We start from the raw sequence: 21,612 nt of genomic DNA, 5'->3' as shown, positions 1-21,612 counted from the left end.
CTGAATCCAAGATAGATATTAATGATCACATTAAAAACAGGTGGGTTATGTTTTTTCTCTCTTATAATACTTTGTGTATGTATCTGTTTACAGGCTGTATCAGCACACACCCAGAGTTTAAAGTAACAGATGCATGTCCTGTGAAAATGTATAATTGTAAAAGCTGGAATAAATAAAAACATCAAGATAAAGAAGCCAAACGTCACTGCTCATCTTTTATTTAGGCACATCGAGGGACCACATCTCTCCACAGTAGTCTGTTAGTGCAACAATTCGGCCTCAAGTGTTCAACACCACATCACACCCACCACCAAGAACACGCTCCGTCAGCTTCACATTCACACAGCGAGGCCAGAGGCAATCATTATTCATCCATTCAGTTCATTGATATATCTGATCAGTCATCCAAAGCCATTCAAAAGGAAAGAAGGCACAAACTCATAACATGTCTGTGACCTGAAGAGGTGACCTCCTGAGGTACGAGTCACAGTAAGAGGTCACGTTTTCAAGGTGTTCGTTTATCTGTCACAGCGAGCACCGCCACGAAGAACGACTCATCCATGGGGAATCAGGTGCGTTAGTAAACCTCAAGAAGTCACAGAATTGATCTTTAGGCAGCAGACGCACCTTTTGAAACGGGTTTGCACATGAAAAAAAGTGAACTGGCATGCAGCTTGACCATGAGAAGATCAGTTTGATCCTCTCATTTAGTACAAAACCATCAGTCCACACGTGGAGGGAGGAGCGCCGTTTGACCAGAAGTACTTCAGTCCTGGTACAGCAGAAAGCCAGAGAAGGTGCTGTACTTCCAGGTGCTGCCATAGATGGCGCCGCGATGCAACCTGAGCCACACCTGGTCTCCCTGGAAGAGCGGCAGGATGGCGTGGTTGCTCGCCGTCTCGTGATCCGGGGCGCCGTCGTTGGCGTACGCCGACACCATCACCTCCTCGTTGCACATGAGGTTGATGTACAGCGGCACGTTGATGGCGAGCTTCAGGATGTGGAAGATGAAGACGTAGGTTCCGTTGGCGGGGCAGGTGAAGCGCCCGATGTGGGTGTCGTACATCTCCCCCAGGTTGCTGTGCAGCTGGTCGAACACGATGGGCTGGTCCAGATTGCCCGGGGCGAAGTTGGCGGTGCGGGAGGCGGTGAAGGCGACACGCAGAGGCTGGGTGAGCGGGTAGAGCTGCATGGGGAGCAGGGCGGGGTGGTGGTGGCCGTGGGGGGTGAGGGGGACCTCCACTGTTGAGACCGACAGGGAATCCCCGTGACCCGAGTCCACGATTGTAAAGGCGCCTTCGCGGTCTGGGCTGCTCACTTGGGACGAGTCACTCCAGGCAGCTGCAAAAACGAGAAAACATATTTTCAAACCCTCGATTGTAGTTTTGCATATTTAGAGGCTAATGAAATCAAACAATACCGCTCGTGTTGTGCCTCCCTCCTCGTCTGTAGCCGTGATGGTAACCAGAGTCCTAAAAAACACAACATGGAGGGACTATCAAACATCTGCAGGTGGACACAAGTTATGTGAAACAAGAATTCTTTAATCCATAAAAAGATAGATACGAGAATAGACATGAGCAGCACACATCAGGCTTTGGAGGCTCCAGAGGGCTAACAGTCGTCACTGGAATTAAAAACGGTGACTTCAAGTGGGAGCCTCAGGGCGGCAAAGGAAGCAAAGCACTCTGGGCCAAAATAAGCAGTTCTTAGAGTGGCCAATAGAGGCTCGCCCCAGGTGTGAGTCAAACCTCCAGCGCGCCATGACAAAAACACATAAAAACCAGTTTCAGTACCATCATGCTCAGATACAGACCTCGTCCACATGTAGGAGGAGTCATTTTTGCAAACTTAGCTTCTTCTGAGTGTTTTGACTTTTGTACACAAATTGTAAAACTCCTTCCAGGGTGAAGATGTTCAGAAACTCTGTTTAAGGCAATGGTACTCAGCCTTCTTAGGAAACACAGTGACACGACTTGCAAAGAATCATTTCTGCTGACAAGGTTTCCCTTTTTTAAATAATTACTTTGGATTTGTTTCTCCCCCCCCCCCCCCCGAGTAGGACCTAAAAGAGCCACAACTAGTCCCAAATGAAGCACACGTGGCTTGAGAGCCTCGGGTTGAGTATCACTGGTTTAAGGTGTTTCTGTGTAGACGGGGAAAACAGAGTCTTGTTCTTGTAAAGAAAGATGATTTTGGTTATGTCTCCCCTCCCCTATCCAGCTACTTTGTGACCAGTGGCAATTATCAAGACCCTGAGACCCCCATGCAAGTCTCATTTTTGGAATAGAAACCCCTCCATTTGAACCACCAGCAGGTTCTCCAACATCTTTGGCTTTCTAATGCCAAAGTAGCACACCTCTGGTTTCTTCTTGCCCATTCCTGGTCCATGGACACCCCAACAAAATGTTTTCAGACTAATGGGCAAGGAACAATCTCTAAACAACAAATTCTAATAACTTACTGGGTTGTAAACACGACACCCACTTACACTAGTCACCATACTCTCTCGAACCCTCTACATAAAGAATAGTAAGTGATTACTTACTCGAGCAGCATAGAGAAGAGGGCCAGAGTCCCTGAAATGACTCTGGGGGATGTAGGATCCTAACAAGAGACAGAAATCAAGAAGTTTCCGGTCAGCCCAAACTACTGTACACCTGATCACATCACAGATACAAAGAGAGAAGAGGAAGAGCGAAAGAGGGAAACCCCTGAGAGAGAAAAGAAAAGCGAAGGATAGATACCTCGATGCCACCCAGAAGAGCGAAAGGTGTGTGCCGGTCCTTTGCCTCCACGTGCCATACCTCTTACAGATCCTCTGTTGTAGTACGACTGGCCGGCTCGACTCACGCTGCCACTCGACTGGCCAGGGGAAAGGTAGATCTGTCCACTATTACTCACAGGGTAATCTGACGCGTAAACTAAAGAGATGATGGAGACACAATGAGCCTCAAACTCTCAGAATTATTTAAGGACCCTCAATATCTGAGAAACATACCGGGCTGGAGTTCGTCTTCCGAAGGAGCAAACTCAGGAGGGGTCTGGGTGCTAGCAGTGTTGTACCTGGGCTCGACAAAAGCTGCACAGTCTGGTTTGTAGTCCCCGTTCTCAGGTAGGGAGGCACTCACCTTGAAGACCTACGACGAGAAGAAAAACATCCAAGATGTGATTTACTGTCCACTTGAATTTTAAGAATTGAGTTACTTTGCAAGACACAGACCATTACCAGATTGTAATCTCCTACATCTTTCTGTTTTTTAGAGAATAAAATATAAATCTAATTGTAGTCCAATGATGCCAATGGGTTCTCCAATTGCATATTGGCCGATGGTTTTAGATTTCCAACAGAATCCAGAACTGTTCAGACACAAATCCGTCTCCTCCCTCGTCTTCAGATTCTGCATTTATACGAAGAAAGCCATTTACAGACTTCATTAAAAAGGAAGAATGTGTGACTTTTTCATCCAGTAGATGTCGCCCTCACAAAACCAGCACGAAACCAAAACAAACTGCGGTTTGGCCGCACCTCCTCCGCCATACCGAAGCTGCCGCTATTCACACACCTCCAACCCCCCTCCCCTCACATGAAGGAGTTAGGAATTTGAGCGCACCATAATTAAGCAACATTAAGCACAAGCAGCAGACAAAATTGTCCTTAGCTCAAGCTGCAATCACCTTAGTCCTGCATTGTTGTGTTAGCATGCTAATGTTAGCAATCTGTAGTTAGCTTGTAGCTTCACATTTCATGTAAACTGACACAGAATGAGCGTGATCTAAAAACTCTGTCACATCCAAATAATCAGTGAGTATGTTCTTCTTCTTCTCTCTAGTTCTTGACTAAAACAGCTTTTATACACAAGGGGAGGAGCCAGCTGTCCGGTCCATGTAAACACGGCTCTGACAACAACACAGGCAGCGGGACTCGAGCTTCTCACTCATTGTAGACAGTCATGACTCAGAGACACACAGAGGATATACTGGATTTGTGATTTATTCCTGTGGAACATGTTGCACATTCTTCCTTTAAGTACGAGATCCAACCACAGTTTGAGCATTAACATAAGGAGAACACTGGTATCACAGAAGCCCCATGATTGGATGTTGATAGGGCGCTAACCAAACCTACATCTGGGGCTTGATCGCATGAAACCTAAGGAGACGAAGCTGGATTTGTTAAATCTCACCGACTGGATGCTCTGAAACTGTGCAGATGCCAGAGTCCGTCTTGATGGCGGTGTGGAAAAAGTCTGTCCGAGTGGGGGGGTGGAAGTGCGAGATGCCAGCCCACTACAGGGTGACTGCTTCCCTGATTCAGTCACAGGCATCTAATGAGCACAGGATACATATTCATCAGAAGCAGATTAACAAACTTCAGATTGGGGAGGAAGTTAAATAACCCACCTTTGTCATGTCAACAGAGACGCTCGACTCTCTGCGGTACAGCGGTGGAGAAGCAAACTTCTTTCTTTCAGTGAACTGTGGGGACTCCTGCAGAGAAGACGTTTTAAACCACTCAAACAAAGCACGATGAAAACAAGAGGGGTCTTAAATATCTGAATCTTACATGAGGTAGGTCTGTCGTCGAGGAAAGTTCCAGGTCACAGATCTCCAGGCACTCGTCCCCGTTTGTTAGACTGGCTTTGCGCTCCAGGAGCCTGGCAGGCAGTGGAGTGGACTGAGTGGAGGATGAGGATGAAGTGGATTCAACGCAAGTCAAACAACTGAATTGTAACAGAAAAAAAGGAAAGGAGAGCTTACATGCATCGCTTTGGGAAGGACATCAACGGGGCTTCTAAGGTCAGTTTGAGCTGCGGGGGCGGGAGAAAAGACAAACAGAAAAAAAAGGTTTGAACTAAAGTCAAATGTTCATTTGGTTGCTTGAGTAAGGGCTGTGCAATATTATCGTTATCTAGATATGAGCCTTTGAGATAAACACATTGAGAAAGTCAGACGAAACCAGAGCTAGCTATTAGCCAATCGTGGATAGGTTTGTTGTTTGTAAGCTTCAAGGTGCGTCTAAATTGAGGTAACCAAAATTTATTTAACGGCTTAGCAGAACACAGCACCACAGAAACATGTGATGCTCATCAGCACCACTGACCAATCAGATCACTGGAAAAACTTCCTACAGGATCTCGTCATGAACCACCTTCCATTTCCATAAAGAGCAACTCAGCTGATGACGACAATACAACATGGTTTGAACATTAAAAAAGCCGAGCTCAAATCGTGCAGCATAATAACAAATCTCGTTGATGGGTTCAGAGTTACCCAGAGGAGACGGAGATCCAGACGTGCATCTCTTCAGTCTGGGGTGGCCTTTAGTGGGGGAGCTCTCACCATCCAGCAGGGAGTCCTGAACAGAATGAGTCATTTTAAAAACCTGCACAAAAAAGAAAACGCATAAACTAAAGCTCTCTCCTTCAGCCGAACTCGACCTGCATGAAGCTGAAGGAGCCGTGGATCTTGGTCATGAGGTCTTCCAGGTGTTGCTTCCTCAGGACGGGGTCTTTGGGTAAAGCAGAGGGAGCGTTGTAAACCTCCATGGGCATGTCCATGTGAACGGCCTGACATGAAACACAGACACAGAGAGAGTTTGTCAGGCGTCTGCAGCGGAGTGTTTCAGCTCATTCTGTGGCTTTGAACTCACCAGCTTGTGCTGCTCTCCTTTGGCTCGCCTCTCTTTTCTCTGGGGGGGAAAAAAAAAAAAAAAAAAAAATCACAGATTCATTACTTTGTAGAAACTGTTGTGTAGGATCATTTAATGATCAATGAGAGCCTGTGCGCATTAAAACAGTTTGTGTTAGCAGGAACCAGGTTCTGCATGAAACCAGTGTTTTCAGCCCTCGGCAGGAAAATGTCCTCGTTTTCGTCTCTGTTCTCACAGCGCTCTCAGTTGATAACAGTCCAGTGTATCACCAATGTCACTCCTCCCCTCCCCACTGACCAAATTAAATCAAGAGGGGGCGGGACTTCTGATAACTTCTTTATCAACAACAATGACGGAAGAGAGCCTAATCTCTTGTTTTTAAAAATCAGTCTTTGAATTATATTGCTAAATTAATGAAGCTTGATTGATTGGAAAATATTCAACACAAATGTTTTTAAAGTGAAATTATCCGGAACTACAGAGGGAAGCAGAACAAAACCTGTCTCCCTCACGACCGCGACATGAATCACGATCGCCTCCTCACCTGTTTGCAGTTTGCAGATGGTTTCTTGGAGGCGACGGGGATTTTGGGGATGAAAGCCGCCGCTCCTCTCCACGGTTTGTTGGCCGCAGATTGAAGCGAGGCGGCTCCTTCAGAGAACGCCGTATCCCAGCAGTCCGGAGGCTCCCGCTCGCTCATGGCCTGGAAGTCCTCCTTCCAGTTCTGCGTGTGAGGCGTCGTCTCGGCTTCAGTCAGGTACAGTCTGTTGAAAAACTGCCATATCACCAACAGAGCATCAGTGGATCCTGGAGCATGCTTACAGGCTCTCAGAGCACTGAAATACTCAGTTCATAAAAAACAGAAATACACATTTATCTTACCTCCGTCTTTGAAACGTCATTTGGTTTGGACTTTGATGTGGCTGAAAGAAGCAAAACACAGATGCATGATCTTATAAAGCATGTACACAGTATTAAGAGTAAAGTCATCAGGATGCTCTTACTGCTGTGATTGGTTGAGCTCAGCAGCACCTCTGCAGGCTTGTTGGGTGGAGGAGGAAGAACGCTGAAGTACTTGCAGGTCAACAGTTTGGTCAGCTCCTCCTTCAGCAGCTTAACTGGAAAGATTAATGGAAAACACCTCAGATAACACCAGAGGAAAAATACAGATGACTTCAAGTTCTATCTGATTTCTTGGCTAAGGCTTTGTGTTTTTGGCTGTCTTCTCGTTATGCATGTGCGTGTTTGAATTTGTAGTTTTGGCTTCTTGCAGCATGTTCGTTGCATTTGTTTTGTATGTATGCATTCGCAGCGGTTCTAAATTTGCTTCCCGGTCTTCTAAATGAAAGTCCTTTCAGCCTTTGTCTAGCGCTTACACTGGTCGACCATCATGGAATCATTCTCAGAGGTCTCCTCCCCAAACGTTAACCCATTTCGTTTGTAAAAGGTGGGGTCCCAGTAGACTAGTGGTTAGTGGGCAGGTCCCATGTAAAGAGGCTTTAGTCCTCAAGAGCGTGGAGCCCAGTTAATATGCTGACCTGTTGCTCCTTAAGGGAATGTCTTTCCCCACTCTCACTCTTTGGTTTCTGACCTTACCCACTGTCCTGACTCGAAACTAAAAAAAAAATAAAATAAATCATCAAAAGGCCAAATATTAATTTTACAAAAGTGGAACAAAAAAGGACTGAAGAGTTAAAAATATCTGATTCAGTTCAGTGACTTTTCTTTCTGACTGCTAAATGACCAAATTAAAGAAAGAGCTTTGTCTAACATTACATTTTCTGAGACACAAACGTGGACGCAATCACATCTACACAAGGTTATCATGTACAGCTTTGTTTTTAAAGTCGACACTGGATGCAAGGCCGCCAATGAGGGGGGACGCCGTCTGAAGGCCCCAGGCACATGTGGGGTCCATCCTAAATTTAAGCATTCCTAACAAATTTAAAAATGTAAATCTCCTCTTAAAGTGGTATGAACCTTTTTTTTTTTTGGACTATTAAGTTCAACGGGCCTTCCCACAACTTCAACTGTTTGTCCAATAACATCAGGCTGCGTATAGTCATGCCAGGACCTTCACAAAGTCAGGATGCCAGCAAGTAAGGAGGCTATTTGACAAACTTTTTTTTCCAATAAGCTCCAAAAGCTGATCAGATCCAGGTAGTGGAGGTGGAGGGCTCATTCACTTGGCCTTTCAGCAGCCCAGTTATTTCTATGGGCTGGCCTGAATGGAAGGAAAACCTGGATCGAAGAGCTCAGTCCAAGTTCACATACTCACATGTGGACCCAGCCACTGGTTTCTCACTCCCCTCCAGCAGATCCACGTAGGCCAGAGCCGCTCGCTCCATCTGCGCCACCAAACTACAACACAGAGAAGACGGCGGAGGATCATCGAGGAGACCATCTCAGGGTGAAACTAGTTAATTCTGTGTCGTGCGCTACGATGACACCCACCTCAGCCTGCTGTCCCTCTGGACTCCCAGCAGGGTGGCGAGCTGACTCAGGCTGTGCAGCTGCGGGGCGGGGACCCGAGGAGCCTGGTTGTGTCCCGACAGCAGGTCTCTCCTGACGTGCTCCTGCTGCAGGCTGTGCAGGACGTGCTGCATCTGGAGCACGGTGCTCAGACGCCTCCTCTCTGCCTCCATCTTGGCTAACTGCTCCTTCTTCACCACCTTCTTCTGAGCTCTCAGCAGCTGCAGCAGGAGCAGTTTGGAAACCGTTTATGTTAAGACTTAATGAACTATCACACACAGATCTGAACTAGTGTGGAAAATATCAAATGAAATTGGACATCCGAGTTTGTTACATCCATACAGTGATCGTCTCTGATGCTCCAAAAGCATTTTTTTTTGCAAGTAGAGACATGGAGTCATGTTTAGAGTTTCCTAAGACTTACGCTCTGAGTCAGGCTGTCCAGAGTTTTGTGCAGCTCCCGTGCAAATGTGAGGTTATGTTGCACCTCCTCATATTTTTCCACAGCCGCCTGGAATACAAAGAGAAGAGCAAGAACCCATGAGCACAACCCTAAACACTTTACACTTATGAGATCTTGATGTCCTTTTTCGTGAATACATGTCTGGGTCTTACCATCTGATCCTTGTTCAGCACTTCGCCTTGGGTCAGCCTCGTCTTGTAGTCTTCGAGTTTGAGCTGTGTGGGGGGAAAAAAAAGAAACCTCAGAAAATCTACCTCCGCTTCGTTTATTTTGCTCCGTCTCAAAACCTACCTTCTTTTTCTCAAGGTTGCGGACTTTGTGTTTGAGGCAGATGAGACCGTCTTCTATGTAGTTGTCATAGTCGGGGTAGGTTGTGGAGACCTCCAGGGTGTACAGGCCACAGGGCGAGCCCACCTTGGGGCTCCCGGCCATCACTGGGTCCTCCTGTCTGTCCTCCCCCTCCTCTGAGCGCTCAGGCGGAGGGGTGACATCCAGGGGAGGGGAGGGAGACAGCTGCACCATGTTGAGCTCCACACTGGAAGTACAGACATGCACACATGTGAAGCTGCAGGAGAGGCAACTGCTGCAGGTACCGAGAGGAGTGTTTGGACACAGATTAGAGATGGGAGGCAGCCCAGTTTGGGCAGCGGCCAACCCCGTGACAGTGCATTTATGTCGGCTACCGAGCAGCGTGCTCTCTCTGGATCAATCAAGAAAGCAGCTGCTGAGAACACAAACACCATGCAGGGACAGGGCAGCTTTTTTGACAATTAAATACCCATGCATGCACGTGATACACGAGTCATTCTTGTCAAATAATATTGTGTTTTAGCGGCATTTAATGAGCAATTCAAGCGCTGGCACGGAATTTGTCACTGCGAAAATGTCATGCAGTCTTTAAAAATAATCACACGAACTTCGCTGGAAACACTCTGACATGCCATGACACTGCTTTAAAAGTGCAGACTCATCATTTCAGAAGCATCTTTTCCAAATACGTCAGCGTTTCATTACAAACAAACGCCACGCGGACCGAAACAGCTGACCTCACCTCGTGCGTGTTAAATCCCTTCAAGAGAGCCGCTTGAACATCCGAAAATCCCCGAAACTGGAGCAACCCCTCTCCGACACTGATGTTGGGCTCGCAGAGGCCACGCGAGACTCAGCTCACACCTTTATATACCCTCACGAGCGCGCGCGCGCGCGCGCACACACACACACACACACACACGCACACACACACGCACAAATCCAGCCACGAGCACATCCGGTCACGCATGACCCAAAATGAATCACTTTATTTTAATTATGTAACAAGGACCTGATGCTTTTAACAAGTGTGGTTAATTAAATATCTAATTTAGGTATTGTTGATTTCTTTACATTTGCTTAGTCACATTGTACGGAAGCCCAGAGAGGCAAGTGAGAAAAAAACAATTTGATTATCTTTTTTTTCTTTAGATAAAATGTTTCTTCTTTTGTCTTTATCTGAGCAAGAGTACAATCCAGCCAAGGGAGAAACTGAAGGGAAATATATTTTGTTTTCAGTTTAGTATTTGAAAATGTAAATTCATATTTCCCCTTCTGTTAAAAAATATACAAATGATGCCTGGAAAAACTAGAACTCTGTTTTTAAACATTTAAACTTTATTTTTGAAATACAGAGAAAAAAAATGTCCTCCTCTGATTATTCCTATCAATTTAAAGGAGCAATATGTAACTCTGACACCTAGTGTTTCAAATGGGTACTGCAGTCCAAATTCTAAACATTGTAGAGAGCTGTCTCCCCCCCCCCCCCTCCTCTCTAGAGTCGATGCTCACGCAGGTTGCCATGTGGTGGACACTGAAGCTTCAGTGTTTATCCAGCTCTGCATCGGTCTGTAAACCTTTCTGTGTTCTAACCTCTCTCCATTTTTCAAAAGCATCTCCAATATTGATCCTAGTTTGAGCACGTTTCTGCACGTTTTGAGCTTATCAGAAACATGCAGAGGCTTTTTAGGTCGAGTACAATCACTTCTATCTGAACCAGTTCTCTTGCCCGCTTCCATCGCTGCAACACCTGTTGGTTTGACCTGATAACTGCTCTCATATCTGGCAAACCAAGGGGTGTCCAAAACGGCCGTGTGGGGGTCGCCTTAAAACCGCCTACCTTCTCTGGTCCAAACAAATCCAGAGCATTCAGGAGCAGAATCTAAAGTTAGAAGGAGGACATACTGGCTGCTGCATTGTTGTCAGAGAAGCCAGCACTTCAACATAGCATGTTTCCTTAATGTCTTTAAAATATAAGAATTTATGAAGCATGTATCAAACCTGACAACATTTAATGAACATTGAAATTACAAGAGTGTATAAAAATACAATCTTCATCTCTAGAAATGAACAGAAGTGCATCTCTGCAAAATAACCCTTTATGCACCATAACCCTGGGATTACATCTCATGCTGATCTCATTACTAATCAAACAAAGAAAGAGACAATTGATGGATATTTACACAAAATGTCAGGAATACAAAATCCCTCTAAACTACGTTAAATACAACGTTTAAAGTTTCAATACAATCATTTTAACTTTGTGCTGTTTACACGGCAGCATTATGCAGACATCCTGAAATATATACTCATATCCACAAGAAGATATTCATGTCAATGCAGTGGAACTAAAATAAGTTAATAAATACACATTTTGACAAGTTCACCCCCTGATATGAAAGAACTCTTAAAGTAAAGAGGAGAAATGTGTAATCGATGGAAGATTAAAGCTCCTGCGCGGGTACAAAAACCCAAAAACTTTGTTACTACTTTCCAGACAAATAAACTTATTTAGAGAAAAGTGAAGCTTGACTTCACAATGAAGCGTCTACGGTAGCCCTGAGGGGACATATATCCAAACATTTTATTTGACTATGTGTTCCTGTAGATCATTTCCAGTCATTTTCTTGAGATCTCGACGTATTTATCTTGTTATCTCTCTTTTTTTTAAAGGAATGTTTTGGGGCTTTTTACGATTTCATTTTTAGAGATAGGACAGTGGTGGGGAGGAGAGAGATGGGGGAACGACATGAGGGTAAGGCCACACAGTTTGGATGCGAATCCGATTCTTTTTTTTCTGGCTTTTTGTGCCTTTAATGGAGAGATAGGACAGTGGATAGAGTTGGAAATCAGGGAGAGAGACAGCAGGGAATGACATGCGGGAAAGGAGCCACAGGTGGGATTTGAAACTGGGCCGCCCGCATGGAGGACTACAGCCTCCATACGTGGGGCGCTTGCACTAACCACTGCGCCACTTGCGCTCAAATTTGAGAGATTTTAAGAAAACTGCTCAAATGATCTCACTATCACAGGAAAATAAGCGTTGTATAAGTCAAGATCGAGAGAAACAACAGAAATTTCCTCGCTATCATGTCGGAGCACAAAAGGTGTGGAGATGCATGTCCTCTTTGGGCTTCTGTATTGCCTGACAGGAAACACCTTTGTTGGCATTCTTTAAATGTCATCAATTATCAATTTTTGGAAAGAAAAAACAAAAAAAATGTCATACACTTGTAGCAGCTCATAGCACTGTCTTTGACTTGTTCAAAATGAGCAACAAACGATTTTTCTGAAATAAAAACAAAAACCAAACAATGTGAAGAAAATGTTTCAGGTGTGTCTGTAATCCCTTAAATGTCACATATTCTCCTCCTCATCAACCAGTTTAAATAAGTCTCAGAGCTCCTCAAAACATGTCTGTGAAGTTTCTTGTTCTAAATCCACTCTGATCCTGTATTTGATCATGTCTATAAACCCCTCTATTTCAGCCCTGCTCAGAACAGGCTGTTTCTGTGTCTGTACCTTTAAATATGTAAATGAGCTGTGTCTGCCCACGCCCCCTCTCTGGAAGGGCTTGTGTGGCTCGGGCTTTCTCGCTCCATGTCCTATTGTTTACGGTGAGAAGGCAGACTCAGAGGGCAGAACAAAACACCTAGCTGTGGGAGTGTCACCCACCTGGGGGAGGGGCTACTGCCCTTTGTGATGTCATGAAGGGAAAATCTCCAAACGGCCTGTTTGAGCACACATTTTCTGAAAAGTGGAGCAGACAAAAGACGAAGAGGATGGACTTTTCTCATCATTGGGGGGTTTGTAGACAGACTAGAGATATATTAGTGTTAGAGGAACATGGTGAAGTGGACTTTGAATATGTGACCTTTAAAATCCATTTACGCATCAGCAGTCAGAATGCAGAGCTACATGAAACAATTAAACTTACACAACAAGGTTTAGCCGGGATAAATGATTGTTCACATTTATTAATATATATCTACAAAAAAATATATATTAAAGCTGTACAACATCACGTGACAAACTTAGCCGGGGGAAAATAAAGTTCAACGGGGAGGAAAGTGAGATAAACAAAAAGCTGCAGAACATGAACTTAAACATACAAAGGCTTCAAACTCAAAAGTATATACAAATATAATCTTAAAGAACTCATCCTCGGAGCTTTTTATGCTCTGTAGATAATGAGGGGCTCATTTATATAAAAAGCTCCCGAGCCCCTTCCTACATGATCAAAAAAAGCTGCTGAAGAACGATAGCACGTGTTTTTTAGTCTGTTGATGCCAAAATCTTCCTGAGGGTTTAATAAGCTTATTCACTCTTTACAGTATTTGAAACATCAGCTGCTTCCTGAACATCTATTTTGTGCTTTTACCTTGAACTTATTTACAGACTAAAGAGAGACACGAGGAACATGGACAACAGGGAAGCTTTAGGACTTTTTGGTACAGATACATTCTTCTCTCTTCTTGTGTTTCGCTCGTATTATTTTAAAGGAAGAATGTGCAACTTTCTGGATCCAAAACAAATTGATGTTTGGCCACACCTCCTCCGTACTGAAGCCTCCACTCTTCTCCAGAGTCACACCTCCAACCTCCCCCCCTCCACTCGCGTTCACACGAATCAAGCTTTAGCGTTAGACACAATTGTCCTTTACTTGAGCTGTAATCACCTGTGTCCTTCATTGTTGTGTTAGCATGCTAATGTTAGCGCTCTTTAGTTAACTCGTAGCTTCACATTGCATGTAAACTGACACAGAATGAGCGTGATCTAAAAACTCTTACTAACATCCAAATAATCATTGAGTATGTTCTTCTTCTTCTCTCTCGTTCTTGACTAAAACAGCTTTTATACACAAGGGGAGGAGCCGGCCGTCCCGTCCACGTAAACGAAGCTCTCACAACAACACAGCCAGCGGGACTCGAGCTTCTCACTCATTGTAGACAGTCATGACTCAGAAACACATTCACACAGGAGATACTGGATTTCTGCTGTATTTACAAGTTAACTGTCGCACATTCTTCCTTTAAGATTTACATTTAGAGGTGTCATATTGTTCCTGCTGATGATTTAGAAAAGATGGGTGTTTGATCGTTCTTCCTTGAGGAGTGTGTCAAATGATAACCGTCATATTTGAAAAAATAAACTTAAAGTCTGGCTTAAAGTTAATATAAAGGCAAGTTTTTTTTTTTTAACACATCTCGGTGTGAAAATAGATTTGAGCTGTGTTGGAAACAAAAACAGAGATCTGTGGTTACCTTTGCAGGAATTGAGGGTCAAAGTGACCCAGAAATGGAAGAAAACTTGAAAGATTTTATCTCATTTATAGAGTTGAGCATTATTTGTAGGAAGAAGATAATACAAATGGGGTTTCTAAAAACCATCTCCACCGGGTCTGTCGCTTCTTACGTGAAATTATGACAAACTAATGTTGCAAAAAGATAAATACAGAGGTTTAATGGCCTGCCGAACTTTAAATTTGACAGTGCAAATTAAATGCCGCACGATGCGTCTTGTTCCCCAAATGAATATTAAGCCTAACTGACTGGGTGCGCTGTTGCGCGATCCATGAACGTGTCATCTGTCAGAGAAAGCAATGCAACCACATCATGTTACCGAAATTTAACAAAGAAAAAAGCCAGAAAACGTTTTGAATTCAACTCCAAAAACGGGAAGAAATTCCTGAATGTATGATACGGCTGTAGCTAACAGTGACGTTAGCTACATTATGTTAGCTACAATATGTTAGCTACGTTATGTCAGCTGCAATACCTTAGCTGCATTATGTTAGCTGTTATGTTAGCTACGTCACGTTTGCTGCATTACATTAGCTACAATACGTTAGCTGCATGACGCTATCTGACATTTAAAGTCCACAGTCCCCCCCCACCAAAGATGCTCAAATGTGATTGCTGTGCTGCTTTCTAGTCCCCACAGGCTCTTTTAATGTCTTTGTGAAGTGCAGATCCTTTTCAAGAGAAAAAAGTAGAAACATGAATTCGAGAAACATTCGTGTTTTTGAGTCAGGAAGAAAAAGGACAAACAGTCTGCTGTCCGTCGTATGGCTCCATCCTAAGAGTAAAGGGTTAATTCCAGAGGTCTTCAGGTTTCCATGCAGCATTCAATAATCCAGCATTTCAAGACAAACAAAGTATTTACAAAAATACAGAATCTCATCGCAAACCAAGACACTGAAGACAGAACAAGTCCGGGGATCCCGTTCAGGCACCATCAGAGACAAAAAAAAAAAAAGAGAAGGAGGAGGAAGGATGTCTCAAACATCGGCGGAGGAGGCGCTTCAATCAGTCCAAACATGTCCAAAAAACAACACAAAACTAAGTGATGGGTGCCAGGAAACCTCCCGCTGCTCTGACGCTCTCTTCTCCGATCGTGCAGCGGTAAAACCTCTCTTTCCTGAATCCTCTGTGATGAATTCCTTCCCGCTAACGGCTGTGCAGAGCTCAGCAGGAAGAAGAGACGCTTGGTGCCGCACCGAGATTTTATATCGGAGTACGAGCAGGAAGCACGCTTTAACTCTGTCCGGCTGTGTCTGGAATCTGATGTGGTTTATGCAACATGTACAAAGAGGTAAAGCTAAGGACTCATGGAGAACATTGGGGGGGGGGGGGGATAGAGGCAGGGCTGCGACTAAAAGTTGTGATCTTTACCGATAAATCTGACATTCATGAGCAGAAAGATGTCAAAAAAGGGCAAAAAGTGATGATTTTAAACGGCTTTCTACGACGAGCCAGGAGTCAAACACTCAAAGACTCAAGAGCGCGTATGACTTGTAAAACTACTAAATGTTTCACCAATCTTACAAATAGCTGGTGATGGGGTTGTCATGACAACATGTTTTCAAACTTAGATAGGATACGAGGGAAAATCAAACTGTTTTGATGCCACGGCAACAAAAAAAATAGAAGTCCAAGGCAACCAATACTGTTTTTTTTACTTGTTTATGAAGAACATAAATTGCAGGCTAAGGCCCCGTGTCCACCTAGTGTTTTTTTACGTTGCAGAAAAGCACTTGCTGTACTCTCGGGAGAACTTGCATGAAGCGTGGTTTACGACGGCCGCTGTGAGACTGACACGGCTTTGTTAAATGGTTTTTATTTTAATTTGTCTAAATTGCATAAAAACATTGGCAACGTTTAAGCACCTAAACGTTGCCAACATGTTAATGAAATTTAGAAAGTGCGCTCTCTCTCTTGTTCGTGGCAGCTTTTGGTTAAATATGACTATTAATATTAAAGCTTCTACAGTTTACGACTTTCAGCCATTAAAAAAAACAGGTTGCATTATTTTAGATCATGTGGTTTTGAAAAGTATCGAAGTGTTGGAAGTTTTGACGACCTCAGTTCATTATTTTGTCTTTCGATCACCTTGAAGATGAATTGCTAAATAGTAGCAGCCTTCATATTTCCCTCTTTGTATCAAACAGCCAAACCTGACTCCATGGTTAAACTTCCAGTCAGCAGCAGCCGCAGAGCGTGAGTGTGTTATAAATCAGTGTCTTGTACTTTTGGTCCTTGAGGAAGACTTCACCGACCCTTTGCTGTGCCATCACCGGGCTTCTTCACTCAGCTCCTCCTTCTCCTCCACCTCGTGTGTGGATACTGGAGGCATCGACGCACTCACAACGTCCTGTCCTTCATCCCGTTCTGCATTCTCCTCCTTTCCTGTTATCTTCCCTCCTTCCATCTCCTCCTGTTGCTGCTGCATGTCCTCCTCTGCCATCTCTCCACTTTCCTCCCCCTCCTCTTGTTGCTGCGGCTGCAGGTCCTTCTCTACGATCTCCCCCCCTCCCATCTCCTCCTCCTCCTGCAGGTCTGGCTTCCTCTGACAGCAGGGTTTGAACAGGTGGGGGTCGATGATGATTTCTCCGTAGCGACCTTTGTACACGATGCCACAGCACACTTTCTGTCTGAAAACAGGAACACACGCCTCGGTCAGTTTGCAAAAATAAATTCAAGATTAATTTTGTAAAAGCATAAAGCTCTTTGAATACGATAAAGAGGTCAGTAAAGTTTGAGCTCTTAGCCAGAACACAAAAGGTTAGGTGTTCAGCATCAGTTACCATGGCGATCTATCCCTGAAAGTGAACCACCTTTCTAGTCAGAGTTTACCCTGAAGTTACTTTGCTACAGAAAAAACAGCTTGGTAGTTCAGGCCCTTGGTTAGTTACCTTTTCCAGTAGGTGAGGTCCAGGAAGGAGAAGGCCTGGGAAGGGGCAGAGCCATGGGAAAGCTCCGTGTCAGAGCCTTCGTCTGATTGGTTGCTGTAGGTGGGGGATTGTGCAGGTGAAGCGCTGGAGGTGGTGCTGTGTGCGTCCGAGTCTGGTGGAGACACAAGCAGCAGAGATCATTTAGACTGTCTGTGAAAATATCTGCACAGAAACGTAAACTGAGGCGAGCGTTTTACTGAACACGATGAAAGTTCATGCAGGTGATGCATGGACTAGAAGAAGGACAAAACGCTCATTAGAAGCTTTAAAACCCTGCCACACTGCCATCTTCTGGTCCAATTAGTGTGCTGCAGATACATTTGCACATGCACATTAAAACTCAATACAATGGTTACCATGGGTCAATTTAAAAACTTGATCACAGCTCACTGTACTCGAGTGTAAATGTTATTAACTGTAGTTACCTGCTTACTCTTCTGGTCTTATAATCTATGTATTATGTCTTTGTTGTTTTTTTGTCTCTTATTCGTTTTAATTGTACTCTCGACGTCATTGTAAATGAGGGCTTGCCTTCAAATGATTTCTCGAGAATAAATAAAGGTAAAATGAAACATTCAAATTCTACATTCACAAAGGACGATCCTTAAGTCTAATAAGCTAAGTTTCCCAATTTCTGTCTTTTCCTTGTGCCCTGTTTTCCCCCCATAGGATGCACAGAAGGATGCAAGGAGAGAGGAAATAAAGACATTTATTTTTATGAGGAATGGCACATCCTCGTCTTAAACTTGTATATTTGGACATTTCAGAGAGTCATCTGCTTGTGTCTGACACTGAGTTTTCTCGAGCTGCAGTTACCGATACAGCTGAACCTGATAAAAATGTTCTGCCCTAGGATACTTATATCCAGTAGCCATGCATTGGAAGTGGCTTACTGTTTCTCTTGAGCTCGCTCTGCACCCGACTGATCTGTTTCGGCCTCAGCTTCTTCTTGATCTTCTTTGTCCTCAGTGTTGCCTTCATGCTCGATCCGGCTTTTGCATCAACCACCTTTAAAAAACATGCAGAAGACAAAGTTTTACAGCTAAATAATGAGACCCAAAACTTCATTGTTCCGCTGGAGCGCTCAGACATACAAAGATGTAACAGAGGGTGCCCTCACATGATTCCAGTCCTTCTTGGATCCAGCTGGAAGCTTTTTCCATCTCTTCACCAGGAGGACACAGGCGTTACAGATGTCCCCACAACGCATCTCACCCAACCTGCAGAGACACAAAGACACACATCAACCTCACACAAAGACGATAAACAGCCTGTGTTAGAGACATATGGTTGTAGGTAAGCCTGACACATGGGGAACTAAAAATAAATCAGTTGAAGAGATGTTAAAATGTCTGTTTGCATCAGTTGTTTTGTGGAGTTCCTCAGGGGTCTATTCTGGGTCTCCTTTTCTTTACAAACCAAAAGGTCCTCCCCTGGTAGAAAACATGAACTTCTGCATAAACAACAGAGCTAGACGGTGAATGTTTGACGATTCAACCTTCTCGCTCGATGTAAAGTGTTGCCGACTCACCCGAAGCAACTCTTGAAGTTCATCTCGTAGCGGTTGCTGTCGGTGAAGCGCGAGCTGGACGACTTGGCTCTGCAGATGCAGCAGCCGTCGATGCTCCGGTACATCTTAGGCTTGTGGAAGTTAAACATCTACAGCAACATAAAATACAAATCAATTATTGATGAGGAGCGGTACATTTTTACTGGATGCCTGCAAGTTTTACCAAACAATACAAACAACAAAAATCAGCATTTTTCTTCACACTGACGGGAGGGCTGCAACTGAAAGTTATTTTTAAATCCATAGGCACATTTTTGAAATTATATGTGCACATTAAAATTCTGCCCGTTTTAAGTGCATCTCTGTAATATAGGACGCAAAAGGTAATAGTGACACATTTTAAAGGCTGTATTCTTCTTTTTTAAATCATAGTTAATAAATACCTGAATGAAGCAGTTTTATTTTTAAAAAATCTGTTTGTCTGATGTCAGGACTTTGTTATAAATAGATTGCTTCAGTGTTCATCTTTCATGAGATTTCAGGGGATCTGAATTATAAAAAAAGTATTTTTTTTTTCAAAACAATGAGACCAAGTGATAAGTGTTGTCAGCATACCAGAATTTTAATATTCGTTGGTATGATTTTATCAAAAATAAAACGATCTTGACAAAAAAAACAAACTTAGAAGTCCTAGGCACCTTCTTCTGGTTTTTTTTTGTTATCAAAAATCACAGGCTAACTCATGCACACGGTGTAAGTTGCAGAAAAACATTGGCGATGTCTAAAAATAGTTTATCAGTTCTCATATCTAGGTGCAGGTGAGGTTTTTTTCCCCCCCATGATCATCAGACGAAACAAAAATCTTCAGTTGACAGCAGGTTCATAAACATAAAAGAAGCTCGGATAATAATGACATTGTCGCTTTAAAAATGTCCTAAAATAATTATTCTGAAAATGTTCATTCCTCACAAATCTCTGGTTCAAGATCTGAATAAAACATACTCTACAGTCAAATAAGAACGCATGTTATTGAGGAAAAATCCGTATTAGCAGGTTTTTTTGCCCTAACATAAAGTATAGTCAGTGTAGATACTTCAGCTATAATAAAGGCTGTGCCTCTGTGCGTAATGTGCGCATTTACGTCATTTGCCATTTAAGCCGACCCCCACCTGCCTCTCCTGCGTACGTGGAGGACGGGAGAGAAAGAGGGGAGGGTGTGTGTGTGTGTGTGTGTGTGTGTGTGTGTGTGTGTGTGTGTGTGTGTGTGTGTGTGTGTGTGTGTGTGTGTGTGTGTGTGTGTGTAGTGAATGATGCAGGTTATCAGTGTGAGCATCACGTTGGGAGGAACAGCGCGGCCCCGCTGTCTCTTATGTAACAGTGGTGCTGATGCAACTTGAGGCTCGACATGTGGCCGCAGGGATGCTGAGCGACATCCACAGAGGAAAAGAAACACTCGTAAAAACTAAATATCTGCTTTTATAGTGAATTCAAACACATTGTCCTGCATTTTTAAATGAGATAAACCCGTTTAAAATGACACAAACTGACACGTTTTGCATTTTCTAAACTCCAGAAATATTAAAATTACGCAAAAGTTGAAGATACTTGAGGTGATATTTTTATTTTACGCTGAAAAAAATAAATAAAAAATCGAGTATGGCTTCGTTTAAACGCTGCAGTGTGTGATGTGCATCGTAGTTTGCGGTGATGCTGGCGGTGATTGTGTAACCCCGTCCTGGCCTCCATAGCACATGGCAGGACTATGGTTGGATGCAGGAGGAGGAGGAGGAGGGAGGAGGCGTGCAGTGAGCCGACTGCTCTGCCTGCATCTGCAACACACCGATCATAGGCTGCACATTCAGAACCGTCTGAATATGACCAGAAAGTGGATAAAAGTGGACACACACACACACGGGGTAAAAAGCGAAGTTTGTGATTTCAAACAGGTTCATCGTCGTCTTCAGAAAGCAGAGTAAGCCGGTGCATCACTACAGAGCTGCATGTGCGTCCTGCAGCGCAACACGGAAACGTAGGGCAGTGCTGACCCTCAGATTATAAACATTTAGTTTCTTTCTTGAACTCAAAAAGATCTAAAGCACTGCCTACTTTCCCAGATATTACACAGACACAATAAAACCGCATAAATATCCACTATAACCGACGAAGCTCAGCAGAGATCTGCAGGTCTCTCCATGTGCAACAATGGAGGCTCAGGCAAACACGCGAGCAGCAAACCCGTCAGCACTGCTCGCTCTTTGAATTCACTTTTTTTTAGTTTTTATGTTGCACGGCAGAAGAAGAGTGCTAATTCCGGGAGGTTAAAAAGTACAAGTTGCAGGTTTTTGATGGTTTGCAGTGTTTGAAATCTAACCCTAGAGTTGAATGGGGGCCGGACAGTGACGCAGGAAACACACCCACCACCCTGACAACAAAGTGGAGCTCCGCTTTCACGACACACACCGGCACGCAAACACGCGCAAAAACCCCCCAAAATGTGACACGAACTGCTGCAGGCGCTTTCCCTGAATGTGTTCTCGGAGATGTTCGGGTTTGCAGGGACAGCTGGTTAGAATGACGCCATGTGAGACCGTGAAACCAAAAGCATTCCTCCGGTAACTTTCACGCACGCCGCCACACAAACGACGTGACAGAAAGAAGAAAAAAAAAAAAACCCTCCACGGTCATTCTGCGCACAAAGTGGGAGAAACATTCTTACCGTGATTCGAGGTGAGACGCAGAAACACTCCTGTCATGAGAAACTCCAAACACTCGTCGGTTCAAAGGAAGAAGTGTCGCTCATTCAACGCACAACAATGCCGACGCAGACTCGAGTTAAAACGTTGCCCGCCAAAGCGTCAATACGCTACGATGTTAAGAGGACTTCCGCTTTGCAGTTTCAAAATAAAATTAATCGCATGTTTCACAAAGTATCAAAAAATGTTTTATCAAAAGCTCTTTTGTACATTTAGATG

At 44.0% G+C, this 21,612-nt stretch overlaps 2 protein-coding genes across 3 annotated transcripts; both read right to left on the bottom strand.

Annotated features, from left to right (window-relative positions):
- Window positions 1–202: 202 nt before the first annotated feature.
- Window positions 203–9,772, bottom strand: caprin2 (caprin family member 2). Of its 2 annotated transcripts, none has more exons than XM_061030102.1 (21): window positions 9,640–9,772; window positions 8,880–9,123; window positions 8,741–8,803; window positions 8,550–8,636; window positions 8,108–8,346; window positions 7,932–8,014; window positions 6,658–6,771; window positions 6,536–6,576; window positions 6,198–6,428; window positions 5,654–5,692; window positions 5,442–5,570; window positions 5,275–5,359; window positions 4,762–4,811; window positions 4,568–4,678; window positions 4,405–4,491; window positions 4,188–4,328; window positions 3,002–3,140; window positions 2,748–2,924; window positions 2,549–2,607; window positions 1,421–1,472; window positions 203–1,341 (listed from the first exon to the last, which is right to left on the bottom strand). In XM_061030102.1, exons 2-21 carry the CDS (start codon window positions 9,108–9,110, stop codon window positions 767–769), a joined length of 2,733 nt encoding a protein of 910 aa, XP_060886085.1. In that variant the 5' UTR covers window positions 9,111–9,123; window positions 9,640–9,772; the 3' UTR covers window positions 203–766. The 2 variants fall into 2 exon arrangements, with proteins under 2 accessions (XP_060886085.1, XP_060886086.1); XM_061030103.1 differs by having other exon boundaries at window positions 2,808–2,924.
- A 1,120-nt stretch (window positions 9,773–10,892) lies between these two features.
- On the bottom strand, window positions 10,893–21,506 carry LOC132956413 (SIN3-HDAC complex-associated factor-like). Its single transcript, XM_061029851.1, has 6 exons — window positions 21,357–21,506; window positions 18,662–18,789; window positions 18,251–18,350; window positions 18,024–18,138; window positions 17,092–17,242; window positions 10,893–16,830 (listed from the first exon to the last, which is right to left on the bottom strand). Exons 2-6 carry the CDS (start codon window positions 18,787–18,789, stop codon window positions 16,470–16,472), a joined length of 855 nt encoding a protein of 284 aa, XP_060885834.1. The 5' UTR covers window positions 21,357–21,506; the 3' UTR covers window positions 10,893–16,469.
- Between the last annotated feature and the right edge of the window lie 106 nt (window positions 21,507–21,612).

Source organism: Labrus mixtus, chromosome 22 (genome assembly GCF_963584025.1).
Source record: "Labrus mixtus chromosome 22, fLabMix1.1, whole genome shotgun sequence".
In the NCBI taxonomy this organism is placed as follows: domain Eukaryota; kingdom Metazoa; phylum Chordata; class Actinopteri; order Labriformes; family Labridae; genus Labrus; species Labrus mixtus.
This window is presented reverse-complemented; position numbering and strand designations above follow the sequence as displayed.